The sequence below is a fragment of the Rhipicephalus sanguineus genome, chromosome 10, assembly GCF_013339695.2.
Source record: "Rhipicephalus sanguineus isolate Rsan-2018 chromosome 10, BIME_Rsan_1.4, whole genome shotgun sequence".
Lineage (NCBI taxonomy): Eukaryota > Metazoa > Arthropoda > Arachnida > Ixodida > Ixodidae > Rhipicephalus > Rhipicephalus sanguineus.
This window is the reverse complement of record NC_051185.1, coordinates 11,406,448-11,429,063: the sequence shown is the minus strand read 5'-3', so window position 1 is coordinate 11,429,063 and position 22,616 is coordinate 11,406,448. Positions and strand designations below refer to the sequence as shown.

Sequence of the window (22,616 nt, the reverse complement as noted above, 5' to 3'; positions counted from 1 at the left end):
ATGGCAACGACAACCGCAACTGCTTCCACAGGAACTGTGAGATTGGAAAAGTGCACGCTGGCATGGAACGCCTCGACAACGAAATCCGCGGAGCCCCAGCTGAAGAACGTCACGCTCGACATCGAGCCCGGATCGCTCGTAGGAGTCGTTGGCTTCGTAGGCAGTGGCAAGTCTTCGCTGCTGTCGGCCATCCTCGGAGACATGCAGTGTCTAGAAGGAAATGTTGAACGCACGGTGAGTACCGTCAACTGTGTCAGAGTTCCGAGGGAGATGGATGAATTTAAGCGCTCCAGTTTTAATGGCTGCAGCGCAAATGGCTTACAAGCTGTTTTAGGAGCTGCCTCGCCAGGTACTTAAGCTGGGGTTGTAAGCGTAACCTTAGTTCCATAGGCAACCGCTACTGGCACAGCTCGCGCGAAAGAGAACTCTTCTTCCTCTTGCTCTTCGAGCGCCTTGATGATGACATTAACGCAGGCAAAACCACATTTCCTCAATTTCCTCGACCACACGTTCGGCCACAGCTGCAAGGTCCGCGACCACTTGTGGTTCGACAACAACCTGACCACAATCGCTACTATAAGAACGCGTGACGCCTTTATATGACAGTAGAAGAATTGTACGGAGCATTCACGGTTTACCCGATTATCTCCGAGCCAGCTCCTCAATCATCATACTTCGTGGATATGGCGTGATCTTTTTTCCCGTCCTTCCGCCTCGTTGCTTCGCGGTGCAACATTTCTACATGAACTTTGATAAGCTGATATACAGCAACGTAGTCAATGAAATGTTCCTTCTCATGTGTTCATTTTTCCGGTTTCCGCGGATAGTTAACGGTCATGAAAATTAAGGCGTTATAAGCAACGTAACCGGTCTCGCTTTTCGCGCACGTCTGCATTGTTCGTGCAAAAACGAAAAAAACATACACACTTGGCTTTTACTGGCAAAATCATGAAAAAAGAGGAAAGAGCACAGCTGTCTGTGAAGTTCGAAGTCTGTCCATTTGAACGAGATTTGTTCTTCTTCAACAGCATAAGGACTACGAACGCCTAGCTGATTATACAGATTGCTTACGGTAATTCGTGTGGTAGGCCATATGTCCCCATGTCCTATATGGGTTTTAAGAAAACGGCGCTCACAATGAAATAACCGCACACAACAGCCGATTGACATTCAAAGATAGTGAGTAGGCAGCTTTTGACAAAGTCCGCAGGGTGCCGTCATTCCTAGGCAAATATCGCATTGCCGAGAGGCGCACCTGAATATCTCCAAGATCATTTCCTGGACTTTACAATCTATTATATTTATTGTAGGGCCGCATAGCGTACGTGCCTCAGCTGCCGAATGTCCACAACATGACTATCCGGGACAACATCCTGTACGGCCGGCCCATGCATCCTGGCAATTACGAACGCGTGCTTCGCTGCTGCCAGCTCATGAACGACCTCAACAAGATTCCCGCCGGGGATGCGGCCGAAGTTGGCGAGAAGGTGCGTAAGCACTCTTGTAGCTTGCTGCGCATTTATGGCCATATTCGATAATTATAGCTGCGACATTTACTTAAACAGATGTCTGACAAGGTGTAACTCCTCTAGTCCTTTTGATGCATGCTACCGTTTGTCACATAAATCACAAGACACCTCATGGTGAAATTTCAGCACGCACAAAAGACACGGACGCAGTGAAAAGTAGTCACACGACAATAGTTTGTCCACTTCAGTGTGTCCATGTATATTGTGCGCCCTGAATTTTCATCACGCATGGTAAACAACAAAGCCCAACCTTCAGTTCCATGACGAAATAACTTGCAAACATGATATGTGATTAGCACCCATGACCGTGATGCCACGCAACACACATACAAAGCGAACACACATAAAAAAAAAGCAAGTCCGCTAAAAACCGTCTGGTTTTTAGCGGCCTGGCACACTGGTCGAATGTGTAAATCATAGATAGATAGATAGATAGATAGATAGATAGATAGATAGATAGATAGATAGATAGATAGATAGATAGATAGATAGATAGATAGATAGATAGATAGATAGATAGATAGATAGATAGATAGATAGATAGATAGATAGATAGATAGATAGATAGATAGATAGATAGATAGATAGATAGATAGATAGATAGATAGATAGATAGATAGATAGATAGATAGATAGATAGATAGATAGATAGATAGATAGATAGATAGATAGAAATAACAAAATTTCCTTCTTCACTCACGCTGTCGCAGGGTACGAACCTGAGCGGTGGCCAGAAGCAGCGAATATCATTGGCTCGCGCGGCGTACAGCAACAGCGACGTGTACCTCCTCGACGACCCGCTCAGCGCACTCGACCCCGTGGTGGCCAACGTCATCTTCCGCGAAGTCTTGGGGCCTTTCGGCCTCCTCAGGAACAAGGTCCGTTATACCGGACTTCATTTTCTGTAGCGGGGCATACGAGAGCTCAGTGCATGAAGCCCTCTTATAAGAAAAAAAAGGAGTCCTTTGACTGTTTTATGCGAGTGCTGACTTGCCACGTATACGAGTCTCTTTAAAGAGGCACGTTAACTGTCTTTGGGGATCTTTATACTCTCTTCGGAGAGTCGTGAGACCCAAAAGAGAGTTCACGCGTCTCTTTAAAGAGAGTTGTATACTTGGAAAGTCAGGACCTACCGAGTAACGCGTACTCTTTTTTTCTTTTCTTAGAGTGTTTAATGCGTCCACCGTGGCAGCGAATCGAATGCGCCACATTGTGCCCAGTAGCAGGTTATCACAGATACGCAGTCTGACCAACAACGGCGGCTTGGTCAATTTGCCTGTCTGTCCCTGACCAGTCTGTCCCTCGTCAGTTTGCATATCACTGACCAACCACGGCGGATTGACAAGTGAACCGAAGCGCGAAACAAAACTAAGCAATTGGTCCGAGTTTCTCAGTTTCTGAAACGAAGCGGGAGTTATTTCGTAGATAGTAGGATACAAGTATGGATTTTATAAGTCCTCTCGGCGAACACGGACACGAATATCTACAGATTATCTACTTATCTCTCATTCAACATATTAGAAATGTCCAGAATGGTGCGTAAATTCAACTACTATAGAACATTACCTTGATTCTTGAAGAAATCTAAATGGCCGGGCAAAAAAGTCGGTAAAAAAATGCAGCTGTCACTTACTTGTTAACGCAGTGCTTTTAAGCAAATGATTATTGATAGGCCTTGGAAGAGGCGATTCCATACTGTTTTTGTAGTTGTTACAGCTTTGCTTCACTAGGCTACCTGCGTCAACCTTGACACATATGTTATTGACGCTTTGAAATAACACGTACGCCTGCGTTTCAGACTCGAATTATGGTTTGCAACCAAGGAATTTACTTGCGTCACATGGACAAGATTGTCTTCGTACACAACAAGAAAACAATGGTGTACGCATCGGTCAACGATCTATTAGAAGACCCAGCGTCACCGCAGAATTTCCACGTGGCGTTAAAGCAAAGGCTGCTAGAGTCCATTGCTACGGACAGGTGAGGTACCAAGCAGTGCTGCTGAGCACCAGCGCTTTAGTGGACATACATAAGCTCAGTGTATGCTTTCTTCGAATAGCTGTAATATTAAATCGTGCGTCTGTTGACGCCACAATTTTTTACCGTTTTTCTTGTATTAAGGTTCGAGCCATTGTAAATAACAGTCAAAACTTAGAAGGTTGAGCCGTCGGCTTCCTTAGAACACAATGGAATTCTTATATACTCATTCAATGAACTAGACCTCAGCAGTCGCTATGAAATCAATATTGCCATCAGGGTACTTATGTGGCGGTTTTATATGTATGAGCAGATCCTAGTAAGAGGATATGTAAGAGCATATAGAACAAGCCGAACTTGCAGTTTTTATGAAGTTCCTGAGCTAGCTATCCCGGCTCTAAGTAGCCCTCATGCTAACACTCTGTACTGGGTAGTGCACTTTGTCTTGATAAACAAGAAATTTTACCTGACTTTTTATGCCCAGAGGTGGCTTTAGGTTTAACTTATAAAATTTATCTATATATATGTACTCTTTTTGTCCTGATGGAAGCACTGTCCTCGAGCACCATGAAGAAAACGACGCTGCAGGACAAATAACGCAAGAAGAACTGGCTCAATCGAACAAGGCGAGTGAGGTCGATTTCCGTTTTTCGAGATACAAATGTCTTAAATTTGGCTAAACAAGTTTGGTGTGTGAAAAACTTTCTAACCTTCGTTAAACGTAGTCGAGCAGGGTTAAGCCAAGTTTTTGAAGACGCGTTCTATGCTTCGTAACAAAACTTCAGGTGCCTCACCTGCTCTGCCAACTTAGGCATTCAGGTGGACCTAACGTTTTACAATGTTTCGATTCGGCTGCAAGATCTCCTCATTCACAATGGAAGCACACAAGAACGCGGGCGACGCGCAAGCGAATTGGTACTATCCCCATGCACAGTGCCCGTAGAATGTCTCTTAAAGTTAACCTCCTGAGGATGGCATTGTCGTCCTCAATGTTTCGAGGTAGTGCACGCTGCAAAGCCGTGGAGTTGGAATTTCGATTCCCATGTCGGGTAACTCAGTAAGTTTCTTTTAATTAAATGTGTTTAAGGAGAGGTTGGTGCCTAGGTATAGCTCCGGCTACTCCTTTTCTCTTGCATAATAGTTTTTCTTCTGAATTTCGTTCTGGGTTACCCACGTGCCCTTTTTATTGATGTCACATCCGTAACGGAAGTGACGGGCTTCAATTCTTGGTAAATCCTGGCATAAAATACTTTCGTGTTAAAACTTGGAGCACGCTTAAGCTTCATTTTTAGAAGTAGTGCACGACAGCAGTATCGTTGGATGGTTCTGCCGGCTCTGATTCCAGACGGGCTGGCAGCTTCTCATGGCGCTCATCCGCTTCTCACAATGGCCGGCGCTGGCGGGCGTGGCCGTTCTAGCGGCAGCAGCCGTAGCTAACGCGATGCAGCAGCTCTGGATCAAGTCGTGGACTGACGCATCCAGCGCGGATCCTGACGGAGCGGCGGCGGCATCCCGGTACTGGATCGGAGGACTCGTCGGCATCTGCGTTGTTAATGGTGGGATCCTTTTCCGCACGCAATATTTTGCTGTACCTGAAGTTTCAGCTGTCTATACATTTTGTTGCATTTTTGTTTCTGCGTGTTTGCGCATCCGGTGGCACCTTTGGTGAAATGACGAGGACAAGTCCACTTGTCGAAACGTTGAATCCAGAGACACCTCCTGTTCAAGGATTTGCCATGTTTGCAGCTCTGCCAGTTTTTAATAGACACTCCTCCTATATATTTAACGAGCTGCAGTACCTTTCTTATCGGGCTGCAACGGAGGCTGGTTGGTACGACTTCATCTTATAACGCGCTGCCGCCATGTGTGTGCCGCTCGTTCCTGTGGTCCTAGTCAATAGAGAATTTTAGTAAGTCCGGGAACACCTTACCGTTGACAATTCCCGGAGAATCGCCGGAGCCGTGGGCGGCGGTGGCAGAACTGGAAGCGATACCATGAGGCGTTTTGTCCAACTACAATAATTTTGCAAAAATTTAGTCACGTTAGTGTTCTCGACGAAACAAAATAATGAAAGTACCGTCAGTTAATTATTATCTAACTGACAATGCTTTACACAAACAGTAGAGTAAAGAGTGTAAGTAACTGCAATATTAGCTTTGTGTGTCTGTATAGGTTGTGCCTCACCAGGTGTCGCTACCAGCGTTGCCAATCCAGTGTACTTCTCCAATAAACCAGTTTTTACAATTTGGATCTATGAGTCCGCATGTGATCTCACAACCTGGGCTCTCTAGGTCGCCTCCACCGAGATCATCTTCAAGTCTCAGTAGACTCAGAATTTAACAAAGTTTTTTTCCTTCTCCCCAGCAACCCACAACAACGTAAACGGTAAAAAGTCTGCGGACAAACTAAAATGGTCCAATACCTCGCAGTGCGTTATAAAACGCAGTACGTATGCAAAAAATGTATGCAGTTCCACTGAACGTGAAAGCAGCAGTCGGAAGTGCGGAGCAGTGATTCGCCTGCCCTTTGGCGACGGTGGCGTTCACGGGCAAGCAAGCGCTGATGTTCCAAACGTGCAGCCTTCTCGGCGTCCATGGCGGGAAAGAAAACCTTCTGTTACGCAGTGACGCCCTCTCCCCTCCTCCTTTTCCTTTACACCTCTCCCTCCTCCTCACTCTCCGTTTCCTTTCCCACCCCCTTGCTATACACGGCTATGCTATGCTCTATCCTCCACCGCCTCCGTTACCTCCTTCTCACTCTCGCTTCTCTCCTCTTCACCATCACTTCCCTTTTCCGCACCGTTGCTAATACATACACGGCTATACTATGCTTTACCCTCCCCCTACTCCTTACCCTCACATCCCTTTCCCACCCCTTCTATGCTACACTACACATGGCTATGCTATACTATGCCTTACCCTCTTCCCTCCTCCTTTCCATCCGGCCCACCATCACTTCAATTTCCCGTCCCCCTTCTATACTATAGTTCATGGCTATGTTATACAAGGCTACGCTACACAACATTTTGCCTGCATGACGCCACACATGGATATGTCATCTTTTACCCTTTCCCATCCTCCCCAACATCACACCACTCCTCACTCCCACTTACCTTTCCCACTCGCTTGCTATGCTACACTATACATGGCGATGCTATACATGGTTTTGCCTGCGTGACGACAAGCGACGGCGTGAGATGACATGACAGCAGATCACATGAGATGACATGAGCCCGGGCCCCTAAAGTGCTTCGCACGTTAAAACGTTTTACTAAACTTGCAGTGCTGGGCCGACTGCTGGGCGGTGTGCTGCTGGCGGCAACCGCGCGGCTCATGTCCGGTTCGCTGCATCACGCCATGCTAGACGGTGTGCTTCGTAGTCCGGTGTCTTTCTTCGACTCATCGCCCCGAGGAAGGGTACTGAACCGCTTCGCCGGAGACCTGGACTACGTGGACGCCGAGTCGTTTGTTTCCGGCAAGCAGTGCGTTCAGGGGGCGCTGATCACAGCCGCCAGCGTCGCGGTGGTCGCCACGCAGGCGCCTCTGGTTGTGCTGGTCACTGCAGTTGTAGCCGTCCTCGCCGCGAAGGGACTCGTAAGCACCTTATCTACATGTTCTCGCCAATGCTTGTCCCCTTTGTATTTATACTTTCTTCCAGGGCATATGTTTTATTGCGATAGCTATTACAGGGTCACTACAGGTGAGCATTCGCCGTCGCCGTGATTTTCTGAGCAAAGTTGAAGTGTTCCCCACGCACGCGACGACGGGGAAGCATGGCTTAGGAACTGCGTGCCTTCAGCGGCCGTGCGTGGTCGCGCGCGCCCAATCTTGACAGGAATCGGCAGACAGCTCATACGCTTACACGTGCTGTGGTCTCACCGCTCACGATGGTCGCTTGGCTAGCTGCGGCGGCCGAGTTTCCTTACGCCAGCGTTTTGATTGGTTACGCTTAGTCGGATGCTAAAAGAACTGTAACCTTATTTTCGTTTAGCATTACAATATGTTCCTATCGCATTCATTGCGCCAAGACGGATGCTTGAGAAATCAGCTGCTAACCTTACTTTTGTGTACCTTTCCAATTTGTCGCTATCGCATTCACTGATCCGCCCGTGCGGCGCAAATGACCATTTTCGCTCCTCCCTCTCGGAACTACGCAGTGCTTGGCCGTGAGCGCGTCGCACAGCTCGCGCTACTTCGACAGCGTGTCCACTTCGAAGCTGCTGCAGCACATGACCGAGACCCTGGAGGCGTTGAGCAGCGTGAGAGCGTACGGCGTCCTGGAGAGGTTCCGGCGGCACTTCTACCGTATCGACGATATGTGCCTGCGCGGCTATTCCGCCTACTGCGCCTGCTTCCGTTTCTCGAGGGCTCTGACCGCTTCGGGCGGGCTCGTGGTCGTGCTCGCAGCGGTGCTCCTCAATACCGTGGGCACGGCGGCTCCCGACCAGAGTAGCTTGGGTCTCGCTCTCAGCTCAGCCACATCGGTAAGCGTTGTAAACAGTCTGTAATGTAGAAAAAAAAAAAACTTTCAGCAACGTTTCTGGCGCGATGTTTTGCAGTGCTCAAAGACAAACGATCGGGTTGCGGTAGCGCGCATTGACGACGCACCATAGCCGAAGAAACGAAAGAAGGGGAATTGTTCCAGAAGCTTGTTTCTTTGTTAGACACAAGCAATGAAACCAACAGACCGGTACGGCAAGGAAAGCATAAGGGACTTTATTTCTTGTTTTTAAAAAGAGAGAGAGATGAAAAAAGGAAGGCCGGGAGGTTAACCAGATATTAGCATCTGGTTTGCTACCCAGCACTGGGGAGGGGAAATAGGGGCAAGAAAGAGGGTCTAGAGAGAGAGAGGGGAAAAAAGAGGAGAAAAAAAACGCACGTACACACACAAGATAAAAAAAAAACACACAGGGACGAAGTTCTTCTTACAATCGTTCAAAAAGGCCGGTAGATCGCAAGAAGCGCAGTAGCGCTTGCATGGCCTTCTTCTGTGACGTTGCGTCTTGTCGATGGCGTAGAATTCTTTCTTCCGACAAAGGTCGGTCGTCCAACTTGTTCAGCGCGTTGCAAAGAGATAGTCGCTGTGCATTGTACAGGGGGCAGTCGCAAAAAATATGTCTAATTGTTTCTGCGTTTCCACAGTGGTCACAGGCTGCGGTGTCGGCCATCCCAATGCGGAAAGGATAGGCGTTGGTAAACGCAACGCCCAACCACAGCCTACACAAAAGGGTCGCGTCTGCTCGGCGAAGTCTTGATGGGACTTGAAGACTTAATGTAGGGTCAAATGAATGCAGTCGATCATGTCTGAAGTGTGGCTCATTCCACTGTGACGTGGTGCGTTGGCGAGCATGCAAACGAAGCTTCCGTGCAGCGTCGGTCCTAGAAAGCGGTAGTAGTAGTTTATGGTCTTCTGCGTGGGCTGAGCGGGCAGCTTGATCGGCCCGTTCATTGCCGATGATTCCGCAGTGACTTGGTAACCACTGAAAAGTGATCTGATGTCCTTTCTCAGTTAGGTGGTGGATAACCTCTGCTGTCTCTAGCACCAGCTGTTCGTGCGGCCCGCGGCGTAAAGCTGACAGTAGAGACTGCAGTGCCGCCTTCGAGTCGCAGAAAATAGTTCACTTGTGCATCGGTTGGTCATTGACGAATTGTAACGCTCTATGAAGGGCTGCCAGTTCTGCTGCCGTCGATGTTGTTGCGTGAGATGTCTTGAATTTAATTGTCGTAACCAACCTTGGTATCACGACTGCTCCGGTTGAACTGTTCGTCAGCACAGATCCGTCAGTGTAGATGTGGATGGAGTCTTGGTACTTTTCGTACAAGAGAAGCAAAGTGAGCTGCTTAAGTGCCGGTGACGACAAATCCGTTTTTTTCTGGACGCCAGGTACTGTAATGTTGATATTTGGTTGAGTAAGGCACCATGGAGGAGTCCGAGGTCTTGCGGCAGGAGTGAAGGAAGTTGGTATTGATTCATCATGGGCGGTCACTGTTTGGGAGTAAGATGTGCGTGGTCGGTCCGCTGGTAGAGAGGCTAGGTGATGGCGGGGAGTGCGAGCAAGATGTCGTATATGTGTCCTCAGCACTTCAACCTCAATGTGTGTCTTGATGAGGTGGTCCCTTGCGATGGCTATAGTCGCGACTGTTGATGCACTCTGGGGCAAGCCTAGACAAATCCGGAGTGCTTGAGCCTGTACACTTTGTATCATTCGTAGGCTTGTTTTGCTTGCGTTGGATAATGCAGGCAGGCTATACCGTAGGAATCCGAGGAAAAGAACCCTGTATAGTCGCAACATAGCGGCTGTGGACATTCCCCATGTCTTGCCAGCGAAGAACTTGAACAAATGACAGATGCCTGTCAACCGTTTTTTCATGTATGACACATGAGGGCTCCATGAGACGTCTCTATCAATTATAACACCTAGGAACTTGTACGATCGGAGGTAAGGTAGTCTTTGGCCGTTTATCATTACGCTGTAGCTCTCTATTGGTTTGCGCGTAAATGCCACAAGTGCACATTTCTCAGAGGAAATTTCTAGACCTCTGTTACGGAGGTAAATAGTAGCTTCAGTGGCCGCTCTTTGAATTCGAGCTCGCAGTTGTAGACGTGTCACTGCAGACGTCCAAACGCAGATGTCGTCTGCGTACATTGACAGTCTGACAGTGCTTGGCAGGTGCTCGTGGAAAGCGATTAGCGTCAGGTTGAATAATACAGGGCTAAGTACGCCACCCTGGGGAACACCACGATGGCTGTAATGTAGCGAAGTGTCGCCGTCCGCGGTGCTCACGAAAAAAGAACGCTCAGAGAGATAGCTCCGTAGCCACTGAAACATCCGACCACCCACTCCTACCTCTCCGAGAGCGGCAAGGATAGCTTCATGGGTGACATTGTCATACGCCCCTTTAACATCCAGGAATAAAGAAGCGCAGAGACGCTTACGGCCTTTTTCGTGTTGTACGTAGGTGACCAGGTTGACGACGCTGTCAATCGATGACCGACCACGGCGAAACCCTGTCATAGCATCTGGGTAGATGTTGTGATGCTCCAAGTACCATTCTAGGCGTCCTAGTACCATCCTCTCCATTATTTTGCCCACGCAACTAGCCAGTGCAATCGGGCGGTACGATGTTAGCACCAATGGTGACTTGCCAGGCTTCAGTAATGGGACCAGGCGACTGGTCTTCCAGTTTACGGGGAGGGTGCCCTCTCGCCAGGATTCATTGTATACCTCGAGGAGAGCAATTCTCGCACGCTCGCCAAGATGACACAGTGCTCTGTAGGAAATACCATCAGGTCCGGGTGCTGATGTCCGTCCACACAAAGCCAGGGCTGCTTTAAGCTCTTGGATTGAAAAAGGTAGGTCCATGCGGTGGTCACGCGATATCGGGCAGCCACTTGAAGGCGCGAAGTAGTGATTTGTGAGCTGGCTGGATAATTTGGCACAGAACTCGTCTGCCACGTCGACCTCCGATCGCCGTTGAGACAGGGCTAGAGCCTTAAATGGAGACCGCTGGACGGGGGGTGTCCGGAGCCCTCTTACTGTCCTCCACAAGTGTGATAAAGGCTTGCGGGGATCTAGCGACTCGCAGAAGGCAGCCCAACGTTGTGACTCTAACTTGTCTATCCGGCGTTGCATCTTCTTCTGTAAGCGTCTGGCGGTCCGTAAATCATCGATTGCTTTCGTGCGTCGGTACCTTCGTTCAGCACGTCGCCGGAGTGCCCGAAGTCGCTCTAATTCTACATCGAATTCCGTTACTTTCGAAGAGCATGTGATAGTGCACATCGCGTCTTGCACTGTACACTTTATTGCCTCTTCTAAGTCAAGTGAGATGTTGTTGTCTTGACATTGTTCTTCCATGAGCGATTGAAATTTGGTCCAGTCCACTCTTTGGATGGTGTCGCGTACCTTGAGAGGCGACAAACCTCTGATCTTCACATATGTGGGGATATGGTCACTTCCATGTGTTTCTATGTCCACGAACCACCCGGTACGTCTGGCGAGGCATCGTGAGACAAAAGCCAAGTCAAGGCAGCTGCTGTATGCAGAGCCACGTAAAAACGTGGGACTTCCGTCATTTAGCAAGCAAAGTTCATTGTCTGAAGCAAAAGATATCAGACTTCTGCCTTTCGCACTGATCTTCGGTTTATGATTATGACCTGAATTGAAATGAATTATAGTGGATGAAAAAGTACACTTTCCGTCGGTGGTACGCGGACCCACAACCTTCGAATTACGCGAGTAATTCGAAGGTTGGCTACGAGTGACACTGGGCAACATTCCCAGGGATTAAGCACACAAATACACAAGAAAAGTGGACGAAGGAGCGCCTTCCGTCGTAGCTCAATTGGCAGAGCAACGGACGCGTAATTCCAAAGTTTCGGGATCGGATCCCACCGACGGAAGGGGTGCTTTTTCATCCACTATAGTTCCTTTCAATTCAGGTCATAGCCATTACATTACAGTTAAAAACCACAAATAAAATCCTATTTGCTTTCCTTGGCGTAATTCCCTGTCGGTATCATTATTCAGTATTGTAAAGAAGTTTTTATACTCACGAACTTTACAAGGCTTCGCAGCAGAAGGTTACGAACGCGTTATGGCATTCTTGGCCGGAACAGTGTATATTTGTGTGCGTGTTGACTATTTTTGTATTGGATATGCTATGCAACGGTTGTTCTTCATTTTTTTTAACATCGCCATGTGTACACATATATGTGATTGTCGAATATGTTGTTTTGACTGTTATGTTATGTCATGTCTTGACTGTTACGCTAAGTTGTATATTGTATGTACTGCGGGTTAGTTGTGCTTAGAAATTTGGACCCTATGTGATCTATGTTAAACACCTCTAAGAGCTAAGGAGTAGCCGGCGCCTTATTTGTGCACCAACATCCCCTTACATCATGTCAATAAAAAAATGCGGCTCCTACGATCAACTAATCTACGTGAGAGACTGTATAGTCCTGATCATTAGTGGTGCAGGTGGGCCCCCCAGGCCCTTCTCACATTCTGTATAGTCCTGACGAGTATCATTCTCTTCTGTGAACAGCAGTGATTGTGTGCACGTGCTCTGCTTTTATCTCCATCTCTTTACTTCCTACTCACTCCCCCATTTATAGGGTAGCTAATCAGATATCTGCACTGAATCGCACACCCGCATTTTCTTTATGTGATCAATCTCTCCTGCTCTCACGTGATGTCTAAAAACTTGCAGTGGCTTCAATAAAAACTCTTTGGTTTAGTTTTCAGAGCAGGATCCCCGAGACTTTACTCATCAATGAAGCTAGTGTATTTTAGCAATGGACACTTTCGTTGACAAAGCTAATCTGCACAGCGCTCAAACCAACACTTTCGCAGATTCCGCTGGCGTTGATGAGCCTGTGCCTGACGATGTTCAGCACTCTCCAGGTGATTGTGTCCTTCGAGCGTTGCCTGGAATACACGGAGCTCCCAGCTGAGGTGCTAGTTCTACTATACCTTAGTCTGACTATAAGGCACTCGCAGATAACGAAGCGGTAATGAAAAGTACTCTTATTGCAGCTTTCTGTTCGACTTCGCAGAGTGAGCTCGACAGTACGCCTGGAGAAGAGAAACGGGAGCCTGGCAGCCTGCCTCTGCGTGAGAACTGGCCGTCCGAGGGTGCTGTCGAATTTCGAAACTACTCCGCTTCCTATCGACCTGGCATTGCACCCGACGTTCTCAATGGAGTCAGTTTCATTGTGCAGCCTATGCAGAAGGTTCGTGTTTGTGCTTCCTCGAAGAGCTCTTCAATTCCAGCAGTTAAGTGAAGTCAATCTGGAGATACGAATAACATCGACATCGTAATTTTCATTTTGGGCAAGAGTGGGAATTCGGTGGCCAGAGAACTTATGGAAGCTTACCATATCAGAAAGAAAGAAAGTGATTGCACCAGTGATACTTCTGTGGTGCTTCACAACAAATAAAAGGAATTTTTAGATTTGATGTCGTAATGTGCATTGTGGCGATATGCCTTTCTTGTGGTTATGATGGGCAGTGTGCTTGCGCATGCTGGTTGTACATTACATATATTTAGGAAAGTTATTTCGGAATAAAGGCAGTTGCGAGTTAGCGCTTGTCCTGTGCTGTGTGTGCTCCTCTGTGTACTGTACCGCATTTACGCTTTGCAGTTTAGCATTGTGAAAAAACTAGCCCAGCAAGAAATTCTCTTAATTTTCATCATTGCTTCTTTTTTCTTTTTTTTTTGCAGGTGGGCGTAGTAGGACGGACGGGGGCCGGCAAGTCTTCCCTTGTGCTCGCTCTTTTGCGTTTCTTGAGAGCATCGCAAGGGTTCATCCTCGTCGACGGCGTCAACATTGCCGAAGTTCCTTTAAAGAGGCTGCGCCGCGCCCTCACTGTCATTCCGCAGGTACAAATGAAACCGAACCACCTCCTGCTTTTTTTTTTCGCAAAGAGTATTACGGGAAGTTTACGTCCATGCATGAACTGAGCCCAATTTAAGCGCGGTTTCGTGTACGCTAATTCATGGAACTTCTCTTTCTCCTTGACCAGCCGCGATGGTTTATTGCGGTTATTGTACTCGACTGCTGACCCGAAGGTCGCAGGATTGAGTACCGGCCGCGGCGGCCGCATTTCGATGGATGCGATTTAGATGCACGTCAAAGAACCCCAGGAGTCCGAAATTTCCGGAGCCTTCCGCTCTGATGACGCTAATAATATAGTGGTTTTGGAACTAAAAATCCCACAACTATTAAATTGTTTGTCTCCTTATCACATGCGCATGGGCAGCGATGCATGGCTTGGCAGTTTAAACACCATTTTTTTCTTTACATCCATTATCTGTATTAGTGAAAGATTTTGGTGTTGCAAACATACGGCAGGACCCCAGCCTGGTCCGGGGCACTTTGCGCACGAACTTGGACCCGACTGGGTCTCACTCCGACCACCAGCTTTGGCAGGCGCTGCACGACGTTCACCTGGATTACTTGGTCAAAGGTCATGCGGCAGGACTGGACATGGAGACCGCTGACGGAGGCACGAACCTCAGGTATGGTATCGCAAATGATTTTATTTCGTTTGAGTCAAGCCCACTGTCACAGAACACGTGATCTGTTAGGTATACGCACAAAGCGTTGACGAGCTAGTTGGTTCTTGTCCATGGTAGCTTGTAGCGCAACAAAACGACACAAGGATAAAGACAGAACTCTGCGCTTAACTCAAAATACCTATTTAAAAAAATTCATAAGATCAATTCTTGGCCAATCCCCCAGAGTGGGTGTGAGCCATACGGCAGAGGTTACAACAACAACAACTCTCAAGTGGTCAATTGAGACAAGCGCTGTTACGTGTGGTTTTTCTTCGTGTTGTATTGAAGCGCTAAAAGTTACCATGTTAGGTATATCAAGTCGAACTTCCACGAGACCCTGCCGGCTGCGCCACCGCAGTGGCTCAGTGGTTACGGTGATTCGCCGCTGACCCGAAAGCCGCGGGTTCGATCCCGGCCACGGCGATAGAATTTCGACGGAGGAGAGACGTTAGAGGTTTGTGTACTGTGCGATTCCAGTGCACGTTAAGAAACTGCACGTGGTCTAAATTATGCGGAGCCCTCCACTACAGCATCTCGCATAGCCTGAGACGCTTTGGGACGTTAAACCCTAGAAAACGAACCAAAGGCAACTTTAAGACCGCAAAGCTGGCCCAGGGTTCAATATGACAAGACGTTTCTACCATAATGTACCTTCCCATTGGTCGAACGCTTTTCTTGCGATAACTGCAGCATCCGCAATGGCTGAATTTCCGTTTTCTCCTCCGCTTCCGGGCCACATACCCTAGCTAGCAGACATAACGCTAGCCCCGTAAGAGTTCTTTCTAAGTGCGGGGGTCCGAATTACTTCCTTGTGTTTGCGCATGAACCGGCTCTCCCATCTAACTTGTACCAAGATAAGATTAAAAAAAAAAAACATGCCCTCTAGGAAAGTTCTTCCTGTTGTACATTAGTGGTAGTCGTGTGTACATACAACCTGTATTTTTTTCATGGCTAAGCGCTAATTAATTAATTAACTCAGCTTCGACCAAATAATTTACAAAAAAACGTTCAACAAACCTTGGCTACTCTAAGTGCGCGTCTTACGCCGGGCACCGGCATGGTGAAATTGGGATAGTTTGCCTAATGCAATCACCAGCAACAAGGGAAACAAAGACGCACGGCGTGCATTGTGTCTCACCCGCAGCGTCGGTCAGCGCCAGTTGGTTTGCCTGGCCCGAGCCTTGCTTCGCGGCTCCAAGGTATTGTTGCTGGACGAAGCCACCTCGCAGATGGACGGCGACACGGACCGCCTGATCCAGGCCACGCTCAGGGAGGCATTCGTCAACAGCACGCTCATCGCCATAGCGCACCGGATACACACCGTGCTCGACTACGACAGGTATAGGAGCATATCGGTATCGCATAGTTCGTTATTGTATTGTATTGTACGCTCTAAGCACGACAGAACTTTTGCAAACATGCACGTTCACAGAAGTATGTAATGACAATTTTCACATTTGCTCTGTGATGTTCAATGCAAAACATGTATGCTACATTGTGTTTGCACGTACCTTACATCTCTGGTTTAAAGGGCCCCTAAACCGTAGAGTTTCCTACAACAGTTACTAGAGGGAACTCTGGCGCTAGTGTCTATGGGAGCTGCAACGCATGGCGCTTCAGCCAGCATGGGAATGATGGGTAGTACACGGATTTGTCTAAACTCTGTTCTTTCGGCTCCGTTTGGCTCCGCGTCGCCTGCATCCGCTTTGTCGCAAACGAAGTTCAGCAAAAGTCAGCAGTTCCACTTCACCCCTTTAACATTTTTAGGCTCACCAATTCAAATCTGGTCACGAAGTTCACAACGGTTTATTCTTTTACCCGAAACGAACGCCACAACACAGCAATAAACAAAGCCACAAGTGCGTTCGAAGCCTTAAGCACGAAGATTAGGCAAATCCGTGTACTACCCATCATTTCCATGGTGGCTGAACGATCGCAGTGCCGGAGTTACCTCTAGGTAATTGTAGGAAACTCTATGCCCTAAACGACTCCAAGTTCAAAGAATAGCGTTAACGAAGCAAGGTGTGTGACCGGGCTAGGTAATTGTTGGAAACTCTATGCCCTAAACGACTCCAAGTTCAAAGAATAGCGTTAACGAAGCAAGGTGTGTGACCGGGCTAGGTAATTGTAGGAAACTCTATGCCCTAAACGACTCCAAGTTCAAAGAATAGCGTTAACGAAGCAAGGTGTGTGACCGGGCTAGGTAATTGTAGGAAACTCTATGCCCTAAACGACTCCAAGTTCAAAGAATAGCGTTAACGAACCCAGGTGGTCGAGATTTCCGGAGTCCTCCAGTACGGCATCCCTCATAATTATATCGTGGTTTTGGGACATTAAACTAGTGATGCAAAACCATCAGTAAGTGGACTATCGATTGCATCGATAGTTGTTTTGAAATTATTGATAGTGTAAAGAAACTATTGATAGTATTACCGATAGTGCAATCGATAGTACCGTCAGTAGTATTACTAACAATAACACTATCGATAGCGCCGTGAATAATTCTGCTGCTGTTGGCCGGCGATATGGCCAAAATCATTCGCGATAGTCTACTATCAACAATACTCAGTTCACTGAATTTATCAGCCACTTGTTTGGCTGAAGAAATAAATTATTTCCGCTGTGAAAATGCCGGAATATATCCATTAAAAAATTTGCATTCACAAGTAATGAGTTACACCTTACAATTAAACTTACTTCTTGATATTTATATTTTGAAATCCCAAAATACAACCTAAATTTGAGGCCGCGCACTTCCGCCGCATGTAACGGTTTCATTTCCGCTAAAAACATAGAAGTATTAAAATCATGGGAATGACATGAAATGAGCACGAATGCCTCGTCAACGCCCTCGTCAACGCGGAATTTTAAGGCCCTTATACAGGCACTTACCACAATCATTGTTCACATTTCTTGTCTCATGACCTGGCGCTCTTTCGCCATCAATTGGCCCTTGCGCCATTAAACACCAGGTATCATCATCATCATTTCCGCTGAAGCTGAATTGTTCAACTTAAGTATCATGTGCCAGAAAAGCATTCTGCTGAAGGAACGCAAGCATGTCAACTTTCTTGCCCTTCAGCATGCTACTCCTACTCTATACCGCGCACTCGGGGAACCAAGTTTAAGCTGCAATTCGTTCGCAGGGTTGACTTTATACTATGACAGTACTGTCGAATTTTCTATCGATAGCACTATCAATAGTTTTTAATACCATCGATAGTTCGATAGTGACTCAGCTTTCGATAGCATCGATATTGCCATCGATAGTTCTGAATCACTGCGTTAAATCCCAAGAATTAATAATATTAATTCTAAGAGAGTGGTTTCTTTCTCGCCTTCACTACCCTTCCTACAGGTGATATCTCCTCCTCGCCACTTATTTCTACATAAAACACGTGCACAATGCAACCACTGAAATGGCTGATTGGACGAGTTGGTGATTCATGATACTTAGAAATACGAGCGCGTAACTTATACAGGGACTCAGGAAGCAGCGCCTCCTCTAGGAGGCCCTGACACCAGGAACCGACAGCGACTCGATCATCGCAACAGCGACAACGTAGGCTGACATATGAAGTGTGTTGCAGCTTGATTGTTTACATACAATCCCCTAAAAATATGGCGCGGGACTGTCTTGAAAGAGATTCTTTATTTGGGAAAATTAGGTGAATAGTGGGGGTAAGTGACGCAGTAACTGTCTCTCAGGCGAGGACACCACAACCGCGACACTTCTTTCCTTTCAGAATACTCGTCATGGACGAGGGAAGGGTAAAAGAGTTCGGCACGCCCACCTCTCTGCTCTCCGATCCAAGCAGCTGCTTCTACAGGATGGCCTTGGACGCTGGCGTCGCGCCTCATCGAACTGATCACCTACTCGCTATCACATCGTTGTGAAAGGACGTTTTCGAATAAACTTTACATACAGTGAAAGTGGTGCTCCTTGCGTTCAGGTAAGGACAGTCAGAGGAGGAACTTATCACATCGTTGTGAAAGGACGTTTTCGAATAAACTTTACATAGAGTGAAAGTGCTGCTCCTTGCGTTCAGGTAAGGACAGTCAGAGGAGGAACTTATCGCATCGTTGTGAAAGGACGTTTTCGAATAAACTTTAGATACAGCCAAGGTGGTGATGGGCGCGTTCATGTAAGAACTGTCAGAGGAGGCTTCCGACTGTGCTTTTTTTTATTTCAACGAAACGTTTATATGCCATAGCAGTAGGACACGACAATATATCGCGCTTGTTATTAAGGTGAAAGCTTCACATGGCTTATGAGTGAAACAGTCAGGTGGCGCGAACAGCAATGGTACCAAAACTTAGCGGGGCGAATCCCAACGATACTGCTACAGCGAGTGCTACGGCGGGTACGCCAAGTGATCAGAAATGATAATTTATGCATAAGGTGAATCAACTGTGAATTACGATGATTTAAAAGGAATCAAAGTTGAATGAAACGTGAGCCACATGTGTATTAAGGTAGTAAGGATAAGCAAGTCAAACAAACGGGAATTAAGAAAGAATCGAATGTTAAAGGACCCCTGTACACCAAAATTGAAGCCTCAAGATGTTTGTGCTTGATTGTCCTGTATACGGGGGCACTTCTGACCGATTATCAGTGGCGGACGTTAGCTCTAAGATATCTTAATTAAGTTTTAAAGTAAGCGTGAGTGCTCATGTGAGTTGGCCGCACGTCGCGACTGGTATGACGTATACCGAAGCCCCCTGCGACGTTCCACGATTCTCGACGTCAGAGAAGGTTGGCGGGGCGCGCTCAATGCTCAATACCACGACTGGCACCCGGCGAAGACTATTGTTCGTTAGCCTTCTCGCTCTGTTGTCGGGCTGCTCTCAACGTACTTCTAGCTGCTTCGGCCAAGAGTGCTTCTTTTTTCTTTTTTTTCCTGAAGGGGGGAGGGGGGGGGGCACGCGCTTAACATACCGAAGCCCCCGCATCGTTTCATTCTTACCGCGCGCGGGGCCCCGATTTGAAAAATGCGCTTTGAACGACACCAAAGCTTGAGTGCACGTGATCGTGGGCGCTCCCCCGCTGTAGGTAGGGCGCTAGTTTCTTATGGTATTTAGGCGGGAGTTTCCAACTGACGCAAAACTGTTCCCAAATAACGACGCTAGTATTAATTATACGATGTGTTACAGCATTTACGATTCGATTTCGGGATTGCCAGACACAAAGCTACAAATTACAGTAAAGAAGTCGCAAACAAAACTTTCGCTGTCAGGGGTCCTTTAAACTGAATGACATGTGAAAGGAAATCAAAGATACCTCGGAGACCATGTTTCACCATAGAGAACCAGTGGGGATGTCTAGGCGACCGAAAAAGTACAAGAGGAAGTAAGAGTGCAATACTCAAAGAAGGCTGCACCATCAACACAATGATTCTTGGTGTATATCAACAGTGTCCTACGAGAGCATAGGTTTTCGCATGTTCTCTCCTTAGTGTTAGTTGATGGGACTGTACATTTGTTTTCTCAGTCATGTCCTGGTTTTTTCTGTCTTTTTTTAAAGCTTGAAATCGCAACGTGTGCGAACTGAGAAGCCGCTTGCAGGCGTATCGTCTGTGTGACAGCGACTGCTTTCCGATCGAGTGAAATCATAACTACGAATCACTAAAACCCCTGAGGCAAGCGCAAATACAAGCGCCACGTTTACCGTGAACGCATTGCGAACAAGAAACAAATGAGGAACATCGTTCATCACGCCAAAAGCCAGTAGAGATGGCATAGCCTGCGAGATGTAACGCAATCAACGCAATGACCTCGCGGACGGAGTTGACGGAGTTTTTACTCGCTGTTTCCTCGAGCATGTGCGGGCGTCGCGGGCGTGCGACAGGAGTTGCACGTTGCAATCCCTGCAATACCGCAGTAGCTGTTGGAACGCTGGTGTGTAGCGACTGCACATTGTTTAGTGCAACATGCGCGCTGCGAATGTGTGGATATGCTGCCTCCCTCTCGTCATCGTGGATACGATCTTTTGAACATAACTCTTGAGCTGCAATCGTTGTTTCATCGTACATGTCCGTAAGTTGTTGCTGCTCACCGTTCTAGATCATATACTCGTTCACACACTTTTGTCGAAATTTGCGTGTGCCAGTCGCCACAACCAGTGTCCTCGCAAGTCCGACTGTGATTGTAGTACATAGCTAACGGTCTACACATCCCTATACTTCCTCATCTGATGTGTCAAGGCTTTGTTCTGCGTTACACATTAACTATCTCTCCTGTACAGACGTGTGTATACGGAAGCTCCGCAAATTGCTCTGTTTTGTTAGTAATCTAACGTTACGTTTAGTGGCGCAGCCTAAGTCCTTCACTTCGCCGTAAAACAGCAAGGGGTAGCATCTGAGCAGATGCAGATAGTGGAGTTGTCGCCGGAGGTCAAAAACAAAGGCGCGGTTAATTCAAAACGCGCAGTTATGATTACGGTGAAAATCGCATCTGGAACCGTCATCCTACCGGCATAGTCTGCTACACAGTTATCGCAATTTTATGTTTAACGCACGCAGCCTCTGTGGCATCTCCCAGAATTGAACGTCTGCTATACGACCTTGCGTTGATCAATCAAACTGCGGAAGAAAGCCACAAGCCTTGGTCTTGCGCAGCCCCGACATGAAATTCGCCGCTGTTCTGGAGCAGCCGCCTTCACATACGGTAATTTCACAAAAACAAGAATAGAATAAAGCGCAAAAGGCTCCTCCGAAACTTGAAATTGCAAGAGAAGTGTATATGCATATGGATTCGAAGGCGCACAAGGCAACGAAAGCGTTGCTGACGTTATCGTCAACAGGTCTGTACGATTGCACGTATGCTTGATGTACTCCCCCAAGTGGGCGCGTGATTCTTTCAACCTATCTTCTGTCTCTCATTTCGCCCCTTTATCCCTTCCCCCCCGTGCAGGGTAGCAAATCCGACGGGCGTCTGGGTAACCTACCTGCCTTTCATCTCTGATGAAATGATGCTTAACAACGTACATCAAGCCATCTGATTCAATAGTGCTACGTCGTGAAAACCGCGCTCCCGTTTCTTCCACTGTGTGCCTTCGACCCTCTTTTCGAAGCGAATCCGTAACAGTGTCTCAATTTCATCTCATATCTTCGACTCGGCTGCTGGTTTTCTTGATGCCGAATTCCATGGCTCAAGTTTGCACAAGCGTCTGTTTCTTGTATATTCAGGTATTAATGCACGACGGGCCCATTGTCATTGCAGACAAGCTGATGACATAGAACCTCCATCCACTTGGGTATCGGGCATGGATTCATACCTTGGATTCTGCGCGACTGACGCTCATTGTAGAAAGATTACGTGAACAACTTCAATCCGGTGGCGTGGGCATTCAAGCGTCCTGCCGTGACGTTCCTGCAGAGACCAAGTGCTCTTTGAGGTTACGCTTGCCTGCTGTGAATGAAGTTATCTGAAAAGTCTCCATGCAGCTTATCGAGCATGCACCCGATGCGTTGACACTCTCTCACGTTGAACGCGCCGATAACTACACGGTGCGTACGGACACATCCCTCCTAGACGGCGCCATCCTATTGTACAGTTTGCTGGAGCATCACATGTGCATCAAGCAACTTCTTCTGAACGCCGCAGCTTTTCCGTTGTGCCACCGTCCTGCAATATTCGGCAGCGCACTGTGTGCCAACCGAGGTATCATAGAGGTTGAAGACCACCCAGACGACATGGTGAGGTCAGTGCAGGAAATATACCAATGCAAGGCTCTGTCCCGCGCTCTCGGGAATCTGGCGCCTCGGCTAAACTGCTTAAGTGTCACGTCGCTCGAGCTTGACCACATCTCAGCAGAATGCATCGCCAAAGGAATTACGAATAGCAACCTGAGGCGCCTACATCTCTCCAACGAAATGTCGGCCAGTGTCTCGCGGGAACTGATGTCTGCCGTCAGCTCCTGTGAAAGCCTCATCTCTCTCGAGCTCGGCGGTTTTAGCAGGTTCTTACGGTCCAGCGCTACCGCGCTTGCGAGTGCACTGAAGTCCAACAGGATGCTGTGGAAACTGCGTGTAAGGTTCTTGGCAGA

The 22,616-nt window shown here is 47.6% G+C and overlaps 2 protein-coding genes across 2 annotated transcripts; both read left to right on the top strand.

Annotated features, from left to right (window-relative positions):
• LOC119372350 (ATP-binding cassette sub-family C member 2-like) lies at positions 1-5,833 on the top strand. The gene is made up of 5 exons (XM_037642824.2): positions 1-234; positions 1,311-1,487; positions 2,240-2,407; positions 4,852-5,052; positions 5,798-5,833. The coding sequence occupies exons 1-5, from the start codon at positions 1-3 to the stop codon at positions 5,831-5,833; spliced, it is 816 nt and encodes a 271-aa protein (XP_037498752.2).
• Positions 5,834-6,543: 710 nt separating this feature from the next.
• On the top strand, positions 6,544-18,632 carry LOC119407038 (uncharacterized). Its single transcript, XM_037673866.2, has 8 exons — positions 6,544-7,099; positions 7,663-7,989; positions 12,862-12,963; positions 13,065-13,241; positions 13,733-13,891; positions 14,364-14,530; positions 15,714-15,908; positions 18,316-18,632. Exons 1-8 carry the CDS (start codon positions 6,839-6,841, stop codon positions 18,464-18,466), a joined length of 1,539 nt encoding a protein of 512 aa, XP_037529794.1. The 5' UTR covers positions 6,544-6,838; the 3' UTR covers positions 18,467-18,632.
• Positions 18,633-22,616: the final 3,984 nt, after the last annotated feature.

Excerpts from the sequence above, each read along its gene's own strand:
- LOC119407038 (XM_037673866.2), top strand. The coding sequence starts at position 6,839 with ATGTCCGGTTCGCTGCATCACGCCATGCTAGACGGTGTGCTTCGTAGT. Across the intron at positions 7,100-7,662 it reads TCCTCGCCGCGAAGGGACTC|TGCTTGGCCGTGAGCGCGTC; the intron begins GTAAGCACCTTA and ends GGAACTACGCAG. Across the intron at positions 7,990-12,861 it reads CTCTCAGCTCAGCCACATCG|ATTCCGCTGGCGTTGATGAG; the intron begins GTAAGCGTTGTA and ends ACACTTTCGCAG.
- LOC119372350 (XM_037642824.2), top strand. The coding sequence starts at position 1 with ATGGCAACGACAACCGCAACTGCTTCCACAGGAACTGTGAGATTGGAA. Across the intron at positions 1,488-2,239 it reads CGGCCGAAGTTGGCGAGAAG|GGTACGAACCTGAGCGGTGG; the intron begins GTGCGTAAGCAC and ends ACGCTGTCGCAG. Across the intron at positions 5,053-5,797 it reads GAGGACTCGTCGGCATCTGC|GTCGCCTCCACCGAGATCAT; the intron begins GTTGTTAATGGT and ends TGGGCTCTCTAG.